Here is a 22,724-nt window from a genome sequence, read left to right on the forward strand (position 1 = left end):
TGCTCCCACATCCATTATAAACAAATAAACCATAAAAAGGTGTATGTGTGGAGGCTAAAATCAGAATAAATAAATCTGTTAAAAATCAGCTGGCAGGAAACTGTCTTTACTAAAATGCCAGGTACCTTGCTCCTCACTGGTGGCTCCTCTGCTTATCCCAAACAGGCCTTGCAGCAGAGGAGTCGCCCTACTGACACACCCAGCTGACCTCCCACATCCATGGCTACTGCCTGGCTCCATCTCTGGACCTAAGCTTGGGACCCCAACAGTCATGGTGTTCATGTTGGAGCTCTCCCCCCAAGCCTCCTTGGCCCCCGCTGCTTTCCTGGTCTTCCATGGCAAGTCGCTCCCCTTAGTGCACATCACTGTGGCTCCTCACACCGCTCAAGGGACTCTCCTTCCCAGCTGCCTGCCTTCTCACCCTCGAGCCCCTGCTTGCTCCTGTTCACTCACACCAGCTCCTTCCGCCTCCTGCCCTCTCTCTCTCTTTTTTTTTTCCATTTAACCTCCGTCTTTTCCTGATTTTTGATTCTCCCCTCCTCGCACTCGAAATGGAGATGTGGCACAGGTGGGCAATCTGCAGTTCTCGGTGTCAATTCGGGTCGCAGACAGTCCTACATCTGTGCACTAAGTGCAGGGTCATCTGCCAAACAATTGAAGACGTTAATGCGTTGATTATCTAAAATGCCAAAGAGCCACGGACCTCACATAACCACACTCCTGTCTCACCAGTATGAGAAAAGCCCCACAGATGATATACCATTTAATGTGTCTTGATGTCTAGTTATGCAGGATATCAAGCTTTTTCAGGATTCTCCCTGTTTTTGGCCCTCTAGATCCAGAAAACCCTCATTTTTTTGGACCATATTTTGTGCAGAAACTCACACTTTTATGATAAAGAGTAGGTGTCTTCACTAAAAACGATCAGAAGGACTTAAAGTCGTGCAGGCCACATCAGCGGGCCCCTTAAGAGGATACAAAGGATCAAAGATATTTTTTTTTAACAATCCATACCCGGATTGTGGTGGGCAGGTGGGCGGAGCCTATGCCAGATAGCAAAGGACACAAGAACAAACCCTGGACAGGGTGCCAGTCCAACACAGGGCTGACACGCAGAAGCATTAGGGCAATTTAGTGTCGTCAGTTCACCTAACTTGCATGTCTTTGGACTGTGGGAGGAAACTGGAGCCCAGCCATATCTACTTGATAGGCAGAGATAACCCATGGAGTGCAGTGTGGATGCAACAATTGGAAGAAGCTACTAGGAGTATTGTGCGAGCAAAGGTTAAAGGTCAAGTTTTCAAGACTGTGGTGAGACCAGCAATGATGGATGGAGCTGAGACAAGGGTAGTAAAGAAGTTGGATGTGGCAGAAATGAGAATGAAGAGATGGATATGATGAGTTATAAAACAAAGGATAGGATGAGAAATGAGATGATAAGAGGGACAACAAAAGTGGGTGAGATGTCTAAGAAAGCACAGGAAAGCAGGTTGATGTGGTATGGACACGTAATGAGGAGAGAGAAGAAATATGAGGGCAAAAGACTGATGGGAATGGAAGTCCAGGGGAAGAGAAAGCAAGGAAGTCCAAAGCGGAGGTGGATGGATAAAGTCAAAGAAGATCTGAAGAAGGAAGTTCTGAGAGAGGAGGTGCAGGACCGAGCTGAGTGGAGAAAGTTGATTAGGCACATTGACCACACATAGAAGTAGGAAAAGATGAGGAAGAGGAGGGAGAAGAACTTGCCATTACACAGCATGCACAGTTCAAACATTGAAATGGCGGGCAACACTTAGAAGGGCACAGTGCCACACAGCTCTGTCGCCCTCTGTGACTAAAATATTTTTGTGTGTTTTCTGTGCAGGAATCATGTTGGGAAGAATGGGATCCAATGGCAGTCCTTTGGTCAATTTCTGCCAAAGCTTGAATGAGGCGGTGCTGAAGATCGTTGCAGTCGCCGTTTGGTAAGTCCCAGAACATGGAAGAATGAGCCAATGAGGGCTACGACAGAGAGGGCTTCACTCATATTCACCCAGGACTCCGTTGCTGTCTGCCCACCAGCCCTGTCTAAAAACTTTCAGATTAGAACAAAGACATGGGACACAGACTTCAAAGGGTCTTGATTAGCTAGGACCAAGTTCAACTTTGTGGTGATGTGTATGTAGTGCAGCGGGAATCTTACTTGCATGTCTTCCGTTGACTGAGTTTGACCGAAGGATGACTGCTGTTGATTGGTGAGCATCGCCAAAGCATTTTTTTCAGTGAATCTGCTGGGTTTGCCACTGACCCTGTTCGCAGCGCTATCACTAGTGGGGGTACGGGGGTGGCAGTTATCAACTACTAAAATCTGTTGACCTGGTTGAGTGGCTGCCGGAAACTCTCTGGATTGGATTGTGGAGTCAGCGTGTTATGGCAACATACTGACAAATTTGGAGAGATGACCAGGAGATGAATGTTTAAAGATTAAGTGTTAAAACCAGGAGGTCTTTAACATGACAACCAAATCTATACTAATAAAAGGCAAAGCCCTCGCTCACTCACTCACTCATCACTAATTCTCCAACTTCCCGTGTAGGTAGAAGACTGAAATTTGGCAGGCTCATTCCTTACAGCTTACTTACAAAAATTGGGCAGGTTTCATTTCGAAATTCTACGCGTAATGGTCATAACTGGAACCTGTTTTTCTCCATATACTGTAATGGACTTTAGCTCAATGGCCGTGGGAGGCGGAGCTGCGTGTCACATCATCACGCCTCCAATGTAATCATGTGAACTGATTGTGACCGCAGTAAGTAGAAAAGAAGGAAGAGCTCCCAAAGAGCGCTGAAGAAAAACACAGTTTAATGAGAAGACACGAGGTATAAACGAGACTTTGGATCACTTTGTAACGGAGTTAAAATTGCTGTAGCAAGAAACTTTTAAGTGCCGGGTCTTAGCTAACATTAAATAAAGCCGTGGACATCGCAACATCACACAAGAGAGCAGCTCACGTGAACTGACTGAACGCAGTACGAGTGATCACTTCCATGCATCAAAACTCTTCAAAAAATGCATTACACAGTTGACAAGGTAGGAAAAGAATATGCTCCGAGCTGAGCTCCACAGCTAACGCGGTCTTGCGGAAGTAACTTCATCACGCTGCCACCAAATACTCACAGAAAAATCCACAAGTTAATACACACGCTGTCTCTAGAGTTTCTCCACACTCAATGTATTCCTCGCATGCCCTCTATACCCTCTGATATCCCATTTCAAATCAGATGCCTCCAATTTCCAGTAAGGCTCTGCTGCACGATGACAAGTAATAAGTCTCAGGGACAGACCCTACAAAACGATGCCATTGATTTCAGGCAAGATTGCTTTTCTCCTGGACAACTATACGTTGCATTCTCAAGAGTGAGCTCGCGCAGCTTTGTCATATTACAACCAGAGTGCTGAACTGACAACGTGGTATACAAAGAGATCCTTAACAGATAGTTATTGGTATATTTTCCCTCAGTTTAAAAAGGTTTTCTTTTCTTAATAAAAATTCAAAAGCAGTTCTTTATCGCTGCGAAGCGTGGGGATTTTGCTATATAGAGTATATATATATGTAGATATATATATCTATACTAATAAAAGGCAAAGCCCTCACTGACTCACTCACTCACTCACTCACTCACTCACTCATCACTAATTCTCCAACTTCTCGTGTAGGTAGAAGGCTGAAATTTGGCAGGCTCATTCCTTACAGCTTACTTACAAAAGTTGGGCAGGTTTCATTTCGAAATTCTACGCGTACTGGTCATAACTGGAACCTATTTTTTTTCCATATACTATAATAGACTTCTGCTCGATGCCCGTGGGAGGCGGAGTTACGCCTCCCACGTAATTTAGTCCCTGCCCATATAAGGCCGTCCGTCAACAGCAATCCAATAGAAACACTGCCACTAAATATTCACGGGTGAAGGACTGTGCTTATGCAGAGGAAGATAAGATGGTCAGGGTGGTGTTTGGCACAAACTCAGCGAAACTGCAAGAGAAACTGACATTAAATACAGCCGTGGGGTGGAAAAAGTCAATGTCACGCTAAAGGAAGACAGTGTAAAAAAAAACCCGTGCATGCAGTGTGTCACATCTCAGATAAAGAGGAAAACGAGCTGTTTACTGATGCATTAAGAAACAACCACACGCCGTGGCGCAATAGTAGAGGCTTCGCCTCTAGCTCCGACATCTGAGGTTCGATTCCTGAGAGGGGGTGCACCGAGTATGTATGCGCGCTTTCCGATTTATTTTACCCTCGCATCCCCTTGATTTGAGATGTATGAAAAAATATGCGGTTAACGCAGAAAGACAGATCACCAATTGAAGCTTTATGAATAATGAATACTTTATTCGCCATCAATGATTGTTTTGGTAAAGCCATACTCAGTGTAATCATTAGATGAACGGTAAAAAAAGTAAGAGCAAGGGGAGGATGACTTATTGAGGCACGCAGGTGAAACCACAATAGCATGCGGGCTCGATGTAGTGCGCGTCAACTCGATCTGAATTGCGCAATCACATTCGAAAAAATATATCTTTTCAAGTTCTATTTAGTCGACACAAATATCTTTGGTTGGAATGCAAGGCGAATTTACTCTTTACATTTGTATGGTGAAGAAAAATGTATGCAATGATGCCTACATTTAACTTACATTCCTACCAAAGATATTTCTGTCGACTAAATAAAAATTCCTTCTATTTAAAATTTAAATAGAACTTGAACAGAAATGATAGTTTATAATATCCACGCTGACTTGCACGTAAGAGCGGGAGTCATCCGTTTTAACAAGCAGCGTATTGCACTGATACAAAATAGCCTGCCCATTTAATTATTTAGAAATGGATAAATAAATTAAGATTTTGTACAAATAATGTTTTTCATTTTTCTTCCTTCATGGATTCTGGCATCCCCAGCAACAGTTGCTCGCACCTCAAAGACTGTATATATGTATATACAGTATATATATATATATATATATATATATATATGTGTGTGTGTGTGCGTGTGTGTGTGTGTATATGTATATATGTAGATATGTATGTATATATATGTTTATATATATATATGTGTGGATATGTATATATATATATGTTTATATGTGTGTGTGTGTGTGTGTGTGTGTGTGTGTGTGTGTGTGTATATATATATATATATATATATATGACAGAAACACTCATAACAGTGACAAAACAATTACATTGACAATCATGTTACGTTATTTATAAAATTTTTCCTTTTCTTTTTCATAACTTCTTTAACACACTACTTCTCCGCTGCGAAGCGCGGGCATTTTGCTAGTACAAAATAAGAGACAGCAATAGTGGCCAAAAAGTCCAGAGCTAAAAGTTTAAAGGTACCTTTAGAGTAGAAAGATCTTTCGAATGGATCGATTTGAGAAAAGCTGGAACTGAATCCACTACTCAGATATGGAAGTGATCTTTTAACTCATCACGTCATTATACAAAAGGTCACAACTTCTGAGGACACGCCCCTAGCAACATGTGATGCTGCCCTAAAGAGACAAGTCAAACATGGCAGCGATCATCTGTATATATTGTGGACTGCAGGGGCGGCTCAGCTCCCCAAACCTGACACAGACAGACACAGGACGGAAGTTCAGAACAACACTTTTTTTTTGTTTTGGCTGTGGGAAACACTTCTCTGGTTTTCCACCTTCTCAGCACAGTTACAGCACAATAAACAGCACACAGCAATATGTTTTCTTCTTCTTTTCTTTTCCACCTCCACTCCTCCTCTAGCAAACACCCAAAACAAGAGACACAAACAAAAGTCCAGCAACACACAAGGCTTTATTTCAGTGGGAAACGCTTTTCACTCCTTTCATACAAGCAATGTACCATACACAAGCACTAATAATAAAAGAAACATGCAGCAATGTCTTTTCTTCTTCTCTTTCTGTTTCTTTCCACCTCCACTCCTCCTCCAGCAAGCTGTGTCCTCCATCTCCCTGAATGGAGTGAGGCGGCTCCTTTTATAGAGCACCTGGAAATGCTCCACTTGTCCCATAGTCTCCTTCTGGCAGCACTTTCGGGTGTGGTGCTTCAATACAGGGCTCCGCATTTCCTACAGTACCCCCTGGCAGCACCCACGGGACCCAACAGGGATGTGCCAAACTCCAACTCCCATGAAGCCCTGTGGGAGTCTTTGGTGCCAAAGCAACCCAAGGGAGGCTGCCCCCTAGCATTCGGGGGGAGATAAAGGCCCTGAGCACGCTCTCTCCCCAGGTCCTTCCATTAAAGGTGGCATCCCAGCCAGGTGAAGGCCCCGGCAACCACCACAATATGTAAAAACCAAGGGTTGTGTCCATCTGTCAAACTGTCACACTGGTGCCTGAACCTTGATGTGATACTTTATGACGTGGTAAACGTTGGTTAAGCAAAAAATATGGGCGCTGAAAAGGAGACAAGTGCACAAGATTAAGGGTCTGGGGCACTCAGTGGCAAACCCTGCATATTCAAGTTACACAAAAAGGTTTAAAAATAAAACGCGTTGTAATGCACAAAATGGAGACATCCTTGAAATCAGTTAGTCTGCCCAAGATGGCGTTGTTTCCTCTTATGGTGGATTCTGGGAGGAAGGGGCGGCGCCAGGTGGTCTGACCCCCAGAAGTGACGTCACAGTGGGAGAGGTGTCAGGAGAAGAGGAGAACATTATTACAAAGTGCCCCCTCTTGTCCCAACAGTAAATTACACTCACACAAGCCTTTAGGTTGTTCCCCAAGCACATGCGTGTGACAGCGTGCTTCTGTTGTGTCTTTAGGGGCTTCGTGTTTGTGATATTACTTATTATACTATTTATATTTTCTTGAGCTTCTATAAAGTTTTAATTTCCCCTTGGTTACAATTAAAGCATTATCTATATGTCTATCTGATGAAGATCTCTCTCCCTCCTTTTATTTTTTTATTACTATTTCCGTCAACATCTCTCTCTTTCATTTCCAGGTATTTCCCTTTTGGAATTGTGTTCCTAATAGCTGGCAAGATCCTGGAAATGGATGACCCGACAGCGATTGGGAAAAAACTGGGCTTCTACGCCATCACTGTGGTGCTGGGGCTTATAGTTCATGGACTCTTCATCCTGCCTAGCATGTACTTCTTCATCACCAAAAAGAACCCCATAGTCTTCATCAGAGGCATTTTGCAAGCCCTGCTCATTGCACTGGCAACATCTTCAAGGTAAGGAGAGGTAGATGGTAAGGTCTGGTCAGGTTGGCGAGCAGGCATATTGCCGTACCCACCACACAACAAAACACTTCGGGTAACCCACCAGGCAGACACGCCGTCCAGTTCCTCCCCCTGAAAATGACCATCTATCTGTTGCAGCCAGGTGTTATGTGGGCCTGGTCCTTAACAATGAGGGTCCTGTGAGCCGGATCACCCTCAGGGTATTGAGCCACATGGCTATAGTGCCGTAACTGACGCTTCCTCACAATGCAGGTCATCTTCCAAATTCGGAACTCCATGAGCAACACAAAGTCAAACCAGTGAGACCTAAGGACTCTCTGAAGAGACTCACAAGAAGGAGTCGAGTCATCATCTCAGGTCACTGGGTAGTGTCCATGTCTCACAAACAAGAAGCACCAGGACTCTAAAGACTCGGACCTTCATCCTTTTGCAAAGATATCGGGAGCACCACACACCCATTTCCAGTGACCTCATGGCCCCCCATGCTCTCCCAGTCCATCTACTGACCTCATAGGAAGAGTCACCAGAGTCACATGAATGTCACTGCCGAGGTAAGTAAACCTCTCGACGAGGTTGATGCTCTGCCTGCAGAAGTAGAAGGAGAAACTTAAAAGGGCCGAGTGTAACCAGAGTGACCAGAGTGTGGGCTCAGCCATATATGATTTAAAAGGATGGACAGATGGAGGAATGTAAAGATAACCCAGACGGACAGAAGGATGGATGTTTGAACATGCTGATAGACTAATGAAAGGACGAATACACGGATGGGCGGATGGACATAGCAACAGGTAGATGAATGAATGGAAGGTTAGAAAACTGTGAAGTGTATGCGAGTGGACAGATGAATATATACAGGGATGGGCAGGGGATGTCAATTTATTTTTACACCATCTTTCAATTCCAACTATTATGACAACAATGAGCCTCCTAAAAGAGCCACGTAAGGAGTGAGAATAGATTTGGCAATTGGCAAATGTGCTACGATATACTGTGTGTGTTTGTGTGTGTACAGTGGTGCTTGAAAGTTTGTGAACCCTTTAGAATTTTCTATATTTCTGCATAAATATGACCTAAAACATCATCAGATTTTCACTCAAGTCCTAAAAGTAGATAAAGAGAAACCAGTTAAACAAATGAGACAAAAGTATTATACTTGATCATTTAATTATTAAGGAAAATGATCGAATATTACATATTTGTGAGTGGCAAAAGTATGTGAACCTCACAGATGATCAGTTAGTTTGAAGGTGAAATTCGAGTCTGGTGTTTTCAATCAGTGGGATGCCAATCAGGTGTGAGTGGGCACCCTGTGTTATTTAAAGAACAGGATCTATCAAAGTCTGCTCGTCACAACACGTTTGTGGAAGTGTATCATGGCACCAACAAAGGAGATTTCTGAGGACCTCACAAAAAGAGTTGTTGATGCTCATCAGGCTGGAAAAGGTTACAAAACCATCTCTAAAGAGTTTGGACTCCACCAATCCACAGTCAGACAGATTGTGTACAAATGGAGGAAATTCAAGACCATCGTTACCCTCCCCAGGAGTGGTCGACCAACAAAGATCACTCCAAGAGCAAGGCACACGTGTAATAGTCGGCGAGGTCACAAAGGACCCCAACTGAAGGCCTCTCTCACATTGGCTGATGTTCATGTTCATGAGTCCACCATCAGGAGAACACTGAACAACAATGGTGTGCATGGCAGGATTGCAAGGAGAAAGCCACTGCTCTCCAAAAAAAACATTGCTGCTCGTCTGCGGTTTGCTAGATAAGATCACGTGGACAAACCAGAAGGCTATTGGAAGAATGTTTTGTGGAAGGATGAGACCAAAATAGAACTTTTTGGTTTAAATGAAAAGCGTTATGTTTAGAGAAAGGAAAACACTGCATTCCAGCATAAGGACCTTATCCCATCTGTGACACATGGTGGTGGTAGTATCATGGTTTGGGCCTGTTGTGCTGCATCTGGGCCAGGACGGCTTGCCTTCATTGATGGAACAATGAATTCTGAATGATATCAGAGAATTCTAAAGGAAAATGTCAGGACATCTGTCCATGAACTGAATCTCAAGAGAAGGTGGGTCATGCAGCGAGACAACGACCCTAAGCCCACAAGTCGTGCTGAGTTTTTTGAGTTTCTTCTGTACTTAATGTGACTTCTTGGATTTTTGACCTGCTTGCTCTGTCTTTGGATCACTCTTTGGGTTCTTGCTCTGGGACTTTGTCTACATTGGATTGCTTTATTGTTTCAGACAACCCCATTATACATATATTATAAAAAAATCACTGCTTTATTTTATAAAGATTGTACAAGACCCTCTTTTGTATCCATACAGGGTTTTTTGACAGCATTTTTGAAAGTGTTTTTGAGATTTCGGAGCTTTGCGAGTGCTAGTCCTTGACACCTTCGTGCTGTGTTTCATTATTTTTCTCAACACCCAATCTTTCCCTTCTCAGTACCCTGTTCCTGATGACCATCAGATCACTGAGGTGGTCTTCCTTGCAGAATTGCCACCGACTGTCATAGTGAGAGGGATGAATGACCCTTGGAGAATCCCCACCAGCAGTCATAGCAGGGGAGGGAGGTGATCCCCCTTGGAGAATTGCCACCGACATTCATAGTGAGGGGTTTCCTCCTTGGAAGATCACCGGTGACAGTCAAAGAAAGAGGGAGATCCCACTTGGAGAATCCCCACCATCAGGCGCCACCGACAGTCTTACTGAGGGGTTTCCTCCTTGGAGAATCACCATCGACAGTCAAAGCAAGGGGGAACGTCCCCCTATGAGACTCCCTGCCGACAGTCACAATGAGGGGGAATCCCCCTCAGAGAATCGCCAGCAGTAGTCATAGTCAGGGTCAGTTCCCCCTTGTAGAATTGCCACTGACATTCATGGCGAGGGGGGATTCCCCTTTGGAAAACTGTCATAGCGGGGAGAGGATCCCCCTTGGAGATTTCCCACCGACAGTCATAGTGGAGCAATGTCCGTTGTTTAACCTGCCCGCACTGACCCATCGCGAGACACTTCCTAAACTGTAAACGCGACTCTCTTTCATTGAACACAATGGTGAGTCACGACCCTGTGTGACCCAAAAGGTGCCATCTTGGGTCAAACCCCATCGTTTTTTAGAACTATTCCTTAAAATGACAGAAAGGCTTAGATTAGCGATTCTTGAGCAGCATAATGTTATTTTACCCACTAGATGGCAGCAGAATACTGTCGTGAGAGTTATTCAGGCTTAATGGCGTAAAGTGGATCTTTACACGTCACCCCACGTCTGACTCGGGTATAACCGCAATTCCATTGAATTCTGAGCCTGAGTCACACTTAATGCCAAGGATTTTAATTGTGAATTGAGTTGTGTTTACAGGAGCCGAGGTGGGCACAATGCTCTGATCTGACCAGTCTGTCTGTCTCTCCCCATCTCTCTCCTTTTCTCTCTCTGTCTCCTGCAGCTCCGCCACTTTGCCCATCACCTTCAAGTGCCTGCTAGAGAACAACCACATCGACCGGCGAATCATCCGCTTCGTTCTGCCCGTTGGTGCCACAATCAACATGGACGGGACGGCGCTCTACGAGGCGGTGGCCGCCATCTTCATTGCACAAGTCAACAACTATGAGCTGGACTTTGGCCAGATTATCACCATCAGGTAGGGACGCCTGGTCAGGTCAAGTTGTCACCTCGTTCTGCTGCCTTTCTGATGTGGATTTACTGGGACACCTCCACATGGATTTCTAGGATTTCAATAAATTCAAAGAGCACCCAAACTCCTCTGCTCTGGCGCCTCCTGGTGGAATATTCACGGCCCATTTATCTTATTGATTATTCATGACTCAAAAGATACCACGGCATATCAGTTCATTATTTTTGGCCATGAGGGCAACCTTATAGAAATGATGCTTTACGGAGTAAGAAGACGCTATATAAAGGAGTAGTAGTGACAGCCTACAAATGGAAGTTAAGACGCTATATACAATGATCACGAAGTTTGAAAGGTGCAATGCAAGGATGAATGCTTATTGGGTACTCTTCCATGTGGTAGCTGCTATACAGAAATTGACCCTTCTTAATTTCTAAAGGCACGATATATAGAAATTACAGCTACTTGCCTACTGTCATTTGTGACAGGAGAGTGACAATTCCCAGACTGGTCCAAGTGCTGCCAAGATAGGCTCCTGGTCCCTGTGCCCCTAAATTTGTGAGTTTAAACCTTTTGGCCCTGGCATCCTATACTAGTACATAAATATGCAGCCGTTTTTGTAAAGCACAAGTACATTTGCAGCCATTGGCACCGGGCCTGCTACTATTAGCGCAGACAGGAGAGACTGGCATACAGTCCGGCAAAACAATGAAGTGAAAATGGACGCTTCCAGACTCTGCACACCTACTTTCAGTTTTATTTCCTCAAGAAGATTGAAGTATTTTTCCCATAAAAATTGATGCCCATCCCGGTTTGGGACAGTCCCTGTTCTCGTTCCCAGTCAGGATGAAGATAGGAGGGTAAATTTAAAAGTAAAGGCAGTTTGAACATTATGTGGTAACCTCAACGGATAGAAGCTGATGCCATTCAACACGTCTGCAATGGCTTATGGGTAGTCTGACAACTCAGAGCACAGCACAGTTAGTCTAGCAAGGGCAAATGAACATGGACGCCATGCAATGGGATTCCGCCTTCGATGGGCAATGTGCTGTAGTTTGGGTAGAGGCAGTGGACTCATCATCTCAAAGAGCTCCTAGCAGGAGAACCTCATGACCTGCCATAAAGGCAAAGGATCAAAATAAATAAAATAATAAAATAAAATACAAACAAAACAAAAAACCTGAATGTGCCCGCCATCGAGCTGAAAGGATGACAAGTGCCCTGCCCTCCATGATGCCTATCTAACTGGGGTCTGCATCTGCTCTCTCTCTTTTTCTCTTTCCAGTATCACAGCCACAGCGGCCAGCATCGGAGCAGCCGGAATTCCACAGGCAGGCCTCGTCACCATGGTGATCGTGCTGACATCTGTGGGGCTGCCGACTGATGACATCACCCTGATTATCGCCGTGGACTGGGCGCTGTACGTTTTCAACTTTCAATTTTTGCTTTTTTGTATTTTGCTACCTTCATTTGTAAAGTTTGCTACTGTCCAACACACTACCTGATCACGTATTCTGTGTGTCTGTGGTTCTCTAGGTTAAGAAAAACCTCCCAATGGTTCTGTGAAGTTTCCTCTTCACAAGTTTCCAACTATGTACCTGTGTTCTTGATAAACTCATTTTAAAGTCACCGTCCCGATCCACGGTACTAATTCCCTTCATAATTTTAAACACCTCAGTCAGGTCTCCTCTTAATCTTCTTTTGCTTAACCTGTAAAGGCTCAGCTCTTTTAATCTTTCCTCATCACTCACCCCCTGTAGCCCCTGAATCAGCCTCGTCGCTCTTCTCTGGACCTTCTCTTGTGCTGCTTTGTCCTTTTTGTAGCCTGGAGACCAAACCTGCACACAGGACTCCAGATGAGGCCTCACCAGTGTGTTATAAAGCTGTGACTTGTACTCCACACATCAAGGCGCTATATAACCTGACATTCAGTTAGCCTTCTTAATGGCTTCTGAAGACTGTCTGTCAGAGTCCACTATGACTCCTAAATCCTTCTCATAAGGTGGACTCTCGATTTTCCGACCACCCATTGTGTATTTAAACTTCACATTTTGACTTCCTATGTGTAATTCTTTACATTTACTGACAATAAATTTCATCTGCCACACATCTGTCCAAGCCTGTGTCTTCTATCCAAGTCCTTCTGTGATGATATATCGGATTCCAAATTATCTGCCAATCCACCTATTTTGGTATCATCTGCAAACTTAACCAGCTTGTTCTTTATATTGCTATCTAAATCATTTATAAATATTAAAAACTAGAAAAATACCCGCGCTTCATAGTGGAGAAGTAGTGTGTCAAAGAAGTAATGAAAAAGAAAAGGAAACATTTTAATAATAATGTAAAATGATTGACAATGTAATTGTTTTGTCATTGTCATGAGTGTTGCTGGCATGCATATATATATATATATATATATATATATATATATATATATATACAGACACACACACACCTCTATATATTGTGGAGCCGACCTGGACACAGACAGGCGGACATGTTGTTCTTCACCACCACACGCTTATTATTTACAAAATATATACAATAAATGGTCACTCAGACCCAGTCCAAAAGTGCACAAACCCCAAACACAGTCCTGGCCACAATATGCCTTTCTTCGGGCCGCCTCCACTCTCCTCTCTCTTGCCTTGGGCTGCCTCCACCCGACTCTAGCCTCGAATGAATGGAGACGGCCCCTTTTATACAGTCACCGGATTAGCCCCAGGTGTTCCCGGCATTCCTCCTCTGGCCACGCCCCAGCGTGGCGGAAGTGCCGGCTGTCCTCCCGGCAGCTCTCCGGTGCCGTTCTAATCTTCCCCAGCACTTCCTGGTGTGGCGGAAGTGCTGGGGTAACAGGTCCCCAAGGCATTGGGGCGCCTCCTGGCAGTGACCACGGGCCCCTACAGGGTGGAGCTTCCATGCCCTGTACCTGTGGCCCCCAAAGCAACCTGGAAGGCAGCCCCCACGTGGTCCCAGATGGGCGCACGCCCACTTCCGGTCTTCCAAGGCATCCCAGCCGGGTCATCGCCCCTGGCATCCACGACAATATATATATATATATATACATACATATCTACATATATACACACACACATATACATACACATATATATCTATCTATCTATCTAAATTATATTTATATATATCTATCTATCTATATCTACAGTATATCTATATACTGTATATATATATATATATATATATCTCCTTTGGGGTGCGAGCAGTTGTTGCTGGGGGTGCCAGAATCCATCGAGGAAGAAAAATTAAAAACATTATTTGTTCAAAATCTTAATTTATTTATCCATTCCTAAATAATTAAATGGGCAGACTATTTCGTGTCAGTGCAATACGCTGCTTGTTAAAATGGATGACTCCTGCTCTTATGTGCACTTAGTGCTGCATGGGTATTATGAACTATCGTATCTTTTCAAGTTCTCTTTAAATTTTAAATATAAGTAATTTTTATTTAGTCGACAGAAATATGTTTAGTAGGAATGTAAGTTAAATGTAGTCATCATTGCATAAATTTTTCTTCACCATAGAAATTTAAAGACTAAATTCAACTTCTATTCCTCCCAAAGATATTTCTGGTGACTAAATAGAACCTACTTATATCCAAATTCGAGCTATTGAGCTGTCGCCTTCCTGCCTGAATAAGTCACCCTCGCTTCGCTCTTACTTTTTTACCATTTATTTAATCGTGGGTAGTCGCGGAAAAATTATAAAATGGAAGGAGGATCACACGGAGTATGGCTTTACCAAAACAATCATTGATGGCGAATAAAGTATCCATTATTCATAAAGCTTGAATTGGTGATCTGTTTTTCTGCGTTAACCTCATATTTTTTCATACTTCTTCTCAAACCAAGGGGGTGCGAGGGTAAAATGTATCGGGAAGCGCTGATATATATATATTGAATATATATTGAAATAGTTTTACTGTCAAATAATGCAAACAGTACGCGACACGTGTTTCACCCTAATTCTGGGCTTATCAGGCATACACACTCACTGCACCCCGTCTCGGGAATTGAACCTCAGACGTCAGTGCTAGAGGCGAAGCCTCTCGTGTTGCGCCACAGCGTGTGGTTTGTTTATTTGACAGTATGTAGATCAGGGTATGTATGTGTATATATATATATATTGTGTTAAGGCGCTATATAGCGCCCGACCCGGCACAGAATACACAGAGGCACGTGTTCACACTCACAGGTATTTATTTTTGTTGCTCTTCAGCCGTGGGCACACGTCTTTCCGTGTCCCACCGCCCAACACAGTCCCAAGCACCAAACCAACACAACCCCACACTTTCCTGCTCCACCACTCCTCCCAGGCAACCTCGTCCTCTTCCTCCCGATTCTGGCCTCGATTGCTTGGAGGCAGGCCCTTTTATACCCCACCCGGAAGTGATCCAGGTGCCTGACCAGCTGGTCTTAATTGCACCTCCGGGTGGGGCTGATAAACCGTCCAGTGTGGTGGCTGGTTCTCTGCAGCAGCCCCTAGCGGCCACCCCATCTCCCAACCGGGCTGCTGTGGTGGACTCCATGTCCCATGGAGCCACGGGGGAGATTGAGGAGGAATCCACTGCCAGGGAGACTGCCCCCAAGCGCCCCGGGGGAGGTATTGCAAAGTCCATGATGCCTCCCCCGGGACGTATGCATCAGACGCGTCCCGGCCAGGCATGGGACCCGGCTGTCCGTCACAATATATATATTTATATATATATATAAATATATATATATATATAAATATATATATAAATATATATATATATATATATATATATAAATATATATATATATATATATAATATATATATATATATATACATATATATACATATATATAAATATATATAAATATATATATATAAATATATATATATATATATATATATAAATATATATATATATATAAATATATAAATATATATATATATATATATATAAATATAAAAGATAACTCCTGTAGTCACAATAAATGCCTTTATTGAATAGACAAACCAGGGGTGAACAAGTTCCTTTCAACTGCAGCTACAGCCGCGACACACATAAAAAACATCAATAATAGCTCATAAAGTTGCAATATTATTTAGGAAAATTGCAACATTTTACTCAACAAAAATTTGGATTATTTGTAAATAAAATCCAATGTCCTCTCTTTCCTAAAAAAAAGTTCAATTACTCTGTCGTATGGATTATCCGTGCACTTCAGTTCCATCAAAACCTCACTTTCTATCGCCATCGAAGCTAATGGTGAAAGGCGAACCCGCCCTATGGTATTCCTGGCATAAGTTTCAATTCGCTTTAGGGCTGAAAATGTCCGCTCGACAGAAGCAGTGTACACAGGAATGCTCACCGCCAAATATACCAATGTGAACAGCTGCCCCATGCTCTCATTCAGATTTTTCTGATGAAGGAAGTCAAGGAGATCAGTGGGAGATTTTCCTGCAAAATCATCCATGGCATACATTACAGTCAGTTCTGTTTTTAGCCGAGACAGATCAAAAAGCACTCCGTGGCTCTTGTGTTAAAGTGGAGAAGGCTGCATGCGTTAAATTTTTCTTGTATTCCCGAAACTTCTGGGGCTTGAGGAGCGTGACAAACATCAGGTTTTCATGGTTTTGAAATCTGGTCTGTGTCTGGCAAATAATATTGTCCAGAATCCTGCCATGGAGTTGGCCGTAGTGCATGCGACGATCTTTCGCTCGGAGCACCTGCGGTGCATTCAATGGCATCGTAGACTTTCTCATATCGGCTTCTATCCAATCAATGGGTCTGAATACGGTGACGCGTTGCGTGCACGCCTGCTAGAGGGCCCTACTGACACCAACTCAAAATCTGATTGGTTGAAGCAACAGGTTAATCGACATTTATTCTGTGTTAGAGTGCCTCCACAACAGATTGTGAAAGCCTCTCTGCCTGGCAACAAATGATGGCTGAAATGTGATTGGTTAAATGCTTTAATACGAAACTCCGCCTCCCACGGCTATCGAGCTGCAATCTATTACAGTATATGGACAAAAATATGTTCCAGTTATGACCATTACACGTAGAATTTCGAAATGAAACCTGCCCAACTTTTGTAAGTAAGCTGTAAGGAATGAGCCTGACAAATTTCAGCCTTCTACCTACACGGGAAGTTGGAGAATTAGTGATGAGTGAGTGAGTGAGTCAGTGAGTGAGTGAGTGAGTGAGTGAGTGAGTGAGTGAGTGAGTGAGTGAGTGAGTCAGTGAGTCAGTGAGTCAGTCAGTCAGTGAGTGAGGGCTTTGCCTTTTATTCGTATAGATAGAAGCGGCCCCCACACTGACGCCTGCTGGCCACCACTCTTAACATCAGACAATGAACTCTTGGGTTTGGTGGGCATTAGCTGATGTGTCTCTAGCCCAGGAAGTGTCCTTGCATCCTAATTTCATGGTGAGGATCTTAAGCTTAATAGCCATTGCTGGGGCCATCTGGGCAAACTCCCGAAGGCCAAGAAGTGCAAGTCATTAAGAGGGGTCCTGATCCAGTGGAACCAAACTGGGCACCCGATCAGAGATGACTGCGTCTGTTTGTTGGGGTTGTTGTAACTGCCAGACCCAATACTTCAAAAGCACACCAACGTGGAGGTCAGGGTTGGGACCATCTCTGTGGCCACCTAAACCAAGGACATCAACAATGGCAGTTTCTTTTCTCTTTCAGGGACCGATTCAGGACCATGATCAACGTACTGGGGGACGCCCTGGCAACTGGCATCATGGCCCACATCTGCAGGAAGGATTTCAACAAGGAAGGCAATGAGGTAGGAGGACTTTTGGAGAGTGTGGTTCACTGAGCTCCACTCATGGCTAGCGGGTGGTGTCATCACCTACACAACATGGCGGACAAAACCAGGCAAAGTGAAGCTTTTATCTAAAGGGACTCACACATCACAGCAAGATGGTTGTTTCTGCAAATGGAGAACCGGCAACAATCTGCCATGGCTCCAGTGATCTGCTCTCTTCCAATGTCCATGGCCGGCACATTTAGTGTACAAATGAATTGAGACCACTTTGTAGAGATCTGTTTGCACTTTGATATTAAAGAGTCTTCTTCTGTAAGTATACTCCAGTCAGGTGTGTTTAAGGCCGACACCAATAACATGTGATTGGATTGGCCAATTCTGAACCTATTCCAAATTTAGTCGTTTCCTTATCTCCTGCATAACCAGACATGGAGAAGCTTTATGTCAGATATTAAAGTGTTCTTGAAGTTTCTGCCATCTCCACACAGGTCTTCTGGAGCTCAAACAGAATAGCTCTCACCCTCAGCCTTAATAAATCTCGCAGCACAGAGCGTATGGCAAACCTTTAGCTGCACCAGGTGCTCAAAGAAATCTACCTTATTACTTCAATCAGTCTGGACATGAAGACAAAGCATAGAAAGTTAAAAACAGTGTGGAATTTATTACAGGAATAATAATAATACCAGTAGAGAAAAAGCATAACAGAAAATGTGGATAGCAAAGTCTGGTATGGATATATATAGTCTTTAGGAAAAGCTTCTGAAAAAGTAAAGATGTCAAGGATGAATGTCGCAGGCAGCTTGTGATCTTAGCACTCGCAGTTGTTCATTAGATGCTTTTCTGATGATCAGATAGAAACATCTGCATGTTGTTGGTGCCCTCTTCTGAAGTCGCTCTTAAGACGAGGCATATCTTACATATCAACATCTACGCGTGGAAGTGTGTGTATCTGTCTGTCCAGCCCAGAAGTGTGAGGCTACAGCAATGAAGCTCAAAGAAAGCGACTCTGTCGCTAAAGTAAAACCGCTGAGAAAAGAGAGAAACTCACTTAGTCAGTAACACACAAGTGAGGCGAGCACACCGGCAAAATGAAACCTACGAGGAGAGAGAAACTCACTTAGCCGCTGATAGACAAGGGGGCGAGCACATTGGCAAAACAAAACTTACGAGGAGAGAAAAACTCGTTTAGCCGCTGATAGACAAGCGAGGTGAGCACATCGGCCAAATGAAACCCTTGAGGACAGAGAACCTCGCTTAGCCACTGATAGACAACGGAGACGAGTACATCAGCAAAGTGAACCCGCCGAAGAAAGAGAACTTTGCTTAAAACAAAACCTCTGAGCAGAGAGAACCTCGCTTTGCCGCTAATGCACAACCGATGCGATTGACTGATTGATTGAAGTGCCAGAATCCATGGTTTCTAGAAGCCCATGCTGTATAGTTTATTATAAAATTCTCCCTGGAGGTTTCGCAAGATGTGATAGCTACATGCACCCAATTGGCTGCCTGTCAATATGATGACTGAATTCACTCATCCGATTTCCCAAACAATAAAGTTGTTTGATGTTGCTTAGTACCTACTAGCATGTCTTCCTTTCCCAGGTGGAGCCCTGTAGCCACCACTGCAAGAGGCACCCTTTAATTTTGCCGGTGGATTCTCTATAGTATATGCACAGTTAAGAATTTTTATTCCAAACAGTAAATGTATTCCTGTTAATTTCATTTTTCTAGGCCAGGACAGCAGAATTGGGTCAGCAAAGAGCAGGTCAGGAGCCGAGGGGTTTGAATCATTCCAGGGGTTAGCAGAGATTCTCGCCAGAGCTCATCTGCTCATCACCATAATCTCATCATAAGGCTCTTTGGAATGACGTCGTCAGAGAGCCAGCGAGCGTGGCAGGCGGGGACCTAATGGGCACAATCACCTGTCATAAAGCCCTCGCCTGTCACAGCAGCCTGTGATAACATCCAGACACATTAACGAGGAGGACAGGGCGCTGGCATCCCCCTGAGACGTACTGCCTAATGCAGAGGGAGGATGTTTTAGGGTTAAAGAGGAGTGGCTTATGCAAATTGAGTTAGGGGAGGAGTCGGGTTTCTGTCCTGAAAAGGAACTGCTTTTAAATAGACTGGTGCTGTCCAAACAAGAAAGGCTCCATGAAAGAACGGCGTGCAGACCCCTCAGGTCAACTTCAATATTTGAGCCAGGATGATGTCAGGGTGTCATCCTAGGAACCCTTCTTGTGCCCTTAGCAGTTAATCCCCAATCAATCCCCACCCAAAACTCACCGTGCAACCCCAAGAGAGTGGTGTCCCCCACAAGAGCTCATAATGCTGAAAGATGGCACAGTCAGGGTAAAATGCCCTGAGATGGCATGTTGATATTGTTTCCTCTGTAAAAGCGCTATATAAAATGTTAGCGTCTCAGATCTTTGGTTCCATGTGCAGTGCTGAGTCTCTCACTATGTTTCTGTTCTTTTGAATTTTAGAATGAGGATTTCTATGAAAAAGTGCTATTTAAAAATCTTAAGGTCACAGGCCTGGTATCCACTGTTGGATCTCATTATGTGACACCGAGTTAGTCAATTCAGCTGCCGTTTAAAGTTTGCAAACCTTTTCACTATTTAGAATGATATTCTTCATGGAAAGGTGCTATATAAAATCTCAAGGCCACCGATTTAATATTTAACCTTGCGGGACCACCAGGGCGCGTACAGCCAGAGACAGGCAGAGACACAAGTGTTGCACAGCACACGTCTATTTTTCCCTCATGGGGACCCCCTGCTTCTCACCTTTACAGCACAGGCACCGAGCACAAGATACTCTTGTCCTCGCTTTCTATTCCTTTCTCTGCCTCCTCCACTCCTCCTCCAGCAAGCTTCATCCTCTTCCTCCCACCTCTGGCTCCCCGAATGGAGTGAGGCGGCTCCTTTTATTCAACTCCTGGGAGTGCTGCAGGTGGCTCATCAGCAGGTGTGGTGGAAGTCCTCTATAGGGGATTTACCAAACTCCAACTCCCAGCATGCCCTGCGGGAATCCGTTGTGCCACAGCTGCCCAGGAGGGCTGTCCTCTAGTGTCCCAGAGGAGGTTGTGCCTCGCAGATGCTCTCTTCCCCAGCCCTTCCATGCAGCTGATGTCCCAGCTGGGTAATGCCCATCGCACTGCTCCCTTCCTCAGCTGAGCCTTGTGGGGCGATGCGTCCTGTCCCAATAGGGGCTGTTGTCCTCCAGTATGGGGAGTCAACGACGTTCATCGGACCACGGCTCCATCCTGAAATAAGCAAACAAGAAGGGGACGGGGAGGTGCTGCACTGATGCCCCTCGGCACCCTATTAGGACAGTGCCTCCACCCATGGCCCACACAGTGACACTCATAGCACTTCCTCGTATCCTCACCCTGTGGACATGGACTGCTCTGCCTCATGCCCAACTGAGATCGGCTCATCCCTTCCCCCCCCGCAGGAGTGCAGCCCTCCACCCTATTCACTGGCTCAGGTGCTGCACTGCTCAGTGACCCTGTGTTCCTTGTCTGGGTCTTTCTTCCACTCTGGGGTGCAGCGACAGTCTGGCACTCTCTATGGCATACGCCCTTTTGACTTGTGTGAGACCATTGCCGGTATTTGGAGTGGGGCGCTCTGGGCACCAGTCCCTCTCGTGTGCCTCAGCTGTTTCTGTTCACACTGCTCAACTGTCGGACCTCCAGCTACTCGACTCCGTTCAGAACTATCCGGGGTCAATTCCTGTTTATTTACGGTATAGGAAACGCTCACCTGTACCGCTGCGTCTGCATGGGTGCCGAACCTCTCCATGCAATCCTGCATCGTCTTCAGGATTGTTTTGGCCGTCCTCTCCAACCTACCCACTGCCTGTCTCTGCAGGCCGACTACCTGTGAATAAAGACCGTATGGGTTGGAGAACGATCTCTAAGTCCCGTACAGCCAACAGCAGGTCATCTATTTTGGGACTCGGGCTTTGCTCGTCCTTATTCGCCGGGCCAAGAGCCATTGAGTCTGTGTACCTTCAGCACAGGCCTTGTCGGGTGCCCTCCAGGATCGAGGTGGAGGTTCGCCATCCCCGCCTCTGCCCCTGTAGCAGCGGGATCCCAATACACCACCTTCACCCTATTGCCTGCATCAGAGAGTGCGGTAAAGCCACTCACTGTCCCCTCGTCCCTTTGTGTGGGGCACCAATCCAGGCAACACAGGGGCAACCTTCTGCTCCTGCCTCTCCCTGGGCCCTGTAGGAGGTATGACAAAAAACACTCACCGGACGTAGCAATTTCGTGAGCCGCACTCTCCTCCTTCCCAGTCCCCTCGTCTGGTACATTTCTTCCTCGGATGCCGCGTTGTCCCCCCGTCGGCGTCCATGTTGCTGATGATGTTGTGCGCGTCCTCTCTAATTCCTGGTCCTTCTTCCTATCGTGGGCAGGAGTGGTGCTTTGGCGTGTGTCGCCGCCTCCTCTGTTATTTCATAGGTCCATATTTGACCTCTGATAACAGGCTCCGCCCCCTAATTTTGTCCGTGATCTCCACTCACCACACCCCTTCGTAGTGACATGATGAAGTGTTAATAAGTTCTTGTTTGAACACTGACATCCGTGATCTTGCTTTGTAATAATATCTGGATGCCCCCTCCAGTAATTTGTAATTTCATCCGTGCTCTTCTATAACTAAAACTCCTTAGTTCAAGGGCCATTTTCATTATTTTGATCATTCAGCCATGATCTCCACTTGCCCCACCCGTTCCAGAAGGGTCTGTCCTCTTGCTTTTAATGTCACATGCCTAATAGCCGTGACCATTCGTTTAGTGAAATGTTGAAGGGTCTCTTTGCATCGTATTGGTGGATGATTTCTTAGAGGTCTTCTCCATTAGTTTGTCATTTTATCCATGATCTCCAATAGTCACAACTTGTTTAATGAACATCTCTCCAATGGTCTTCCCCTGCCCTGGTCCTCTCAGTAGTGACACTTTCAGGGATCTTTGCCTTTGCTTTGTCAATCATAAGTTGGTGAAGAAGGCAGGCTTAGTTATGGGATGTCTCCGGTTTCCAGCAGAGGTAGAGGTGGAGGAGAGAATGAAGGTGAAACTGA

The 22,724-nt window shown here is 44.9% G+C and overlaps 1 protein-coding gene across 1 annotated transcript in view; it reads left to right on the forward strand.

Annotated features, from left to right (window-relative positions):
- Positions 1 to 22,724, forward strand: part of LOC120514991 (excitatory amino acid transporter 5-like) — a 152,815-nt gene that overhangs the window by 126,487 nt on the left and 3,604 nt on the right. Inside the window, exons 6-10 of the mRNA XM_039735666.1 lie at positions 1,862 to 1,961; positions 6,985 to 7,218; positions 10,683 to 10,877; positions 12,154 to 12,288; positions 17,556 to 17,655. Of these exons, the coding sequence (XP_039591600.1) occupies positions 1,862 to 1,961; positions 6,985 to 7,218; positions 10,683 to 10,877; positions 12,154 to 12,288; positions 17,556 to 17,655 (764 nt within the window). The remainder of the gene's footprint in view (positions 1 to 1,861; positions 1,962 to 6,984; positions 7,219 to 10,682; positions 10,878 to 12,153; positions 12,289 to 17,555; positions 17,656 to 22,724) is intronic.

Source organism: Polypterus senegalus, chromosome 14 (assembly GCF_016835505.1).
Source record: "Polypterus senegalus isolate Bchr_013 chromosome 14, ASM1683550v1, whole genome shotgun sequence".
NCBI classification, from domain to species: Eukaryota; Metazoa; Chordata; class Cladistia; order Polypteriformes; family Polypteridae; genus Polypterus; species Polypterus senegalus.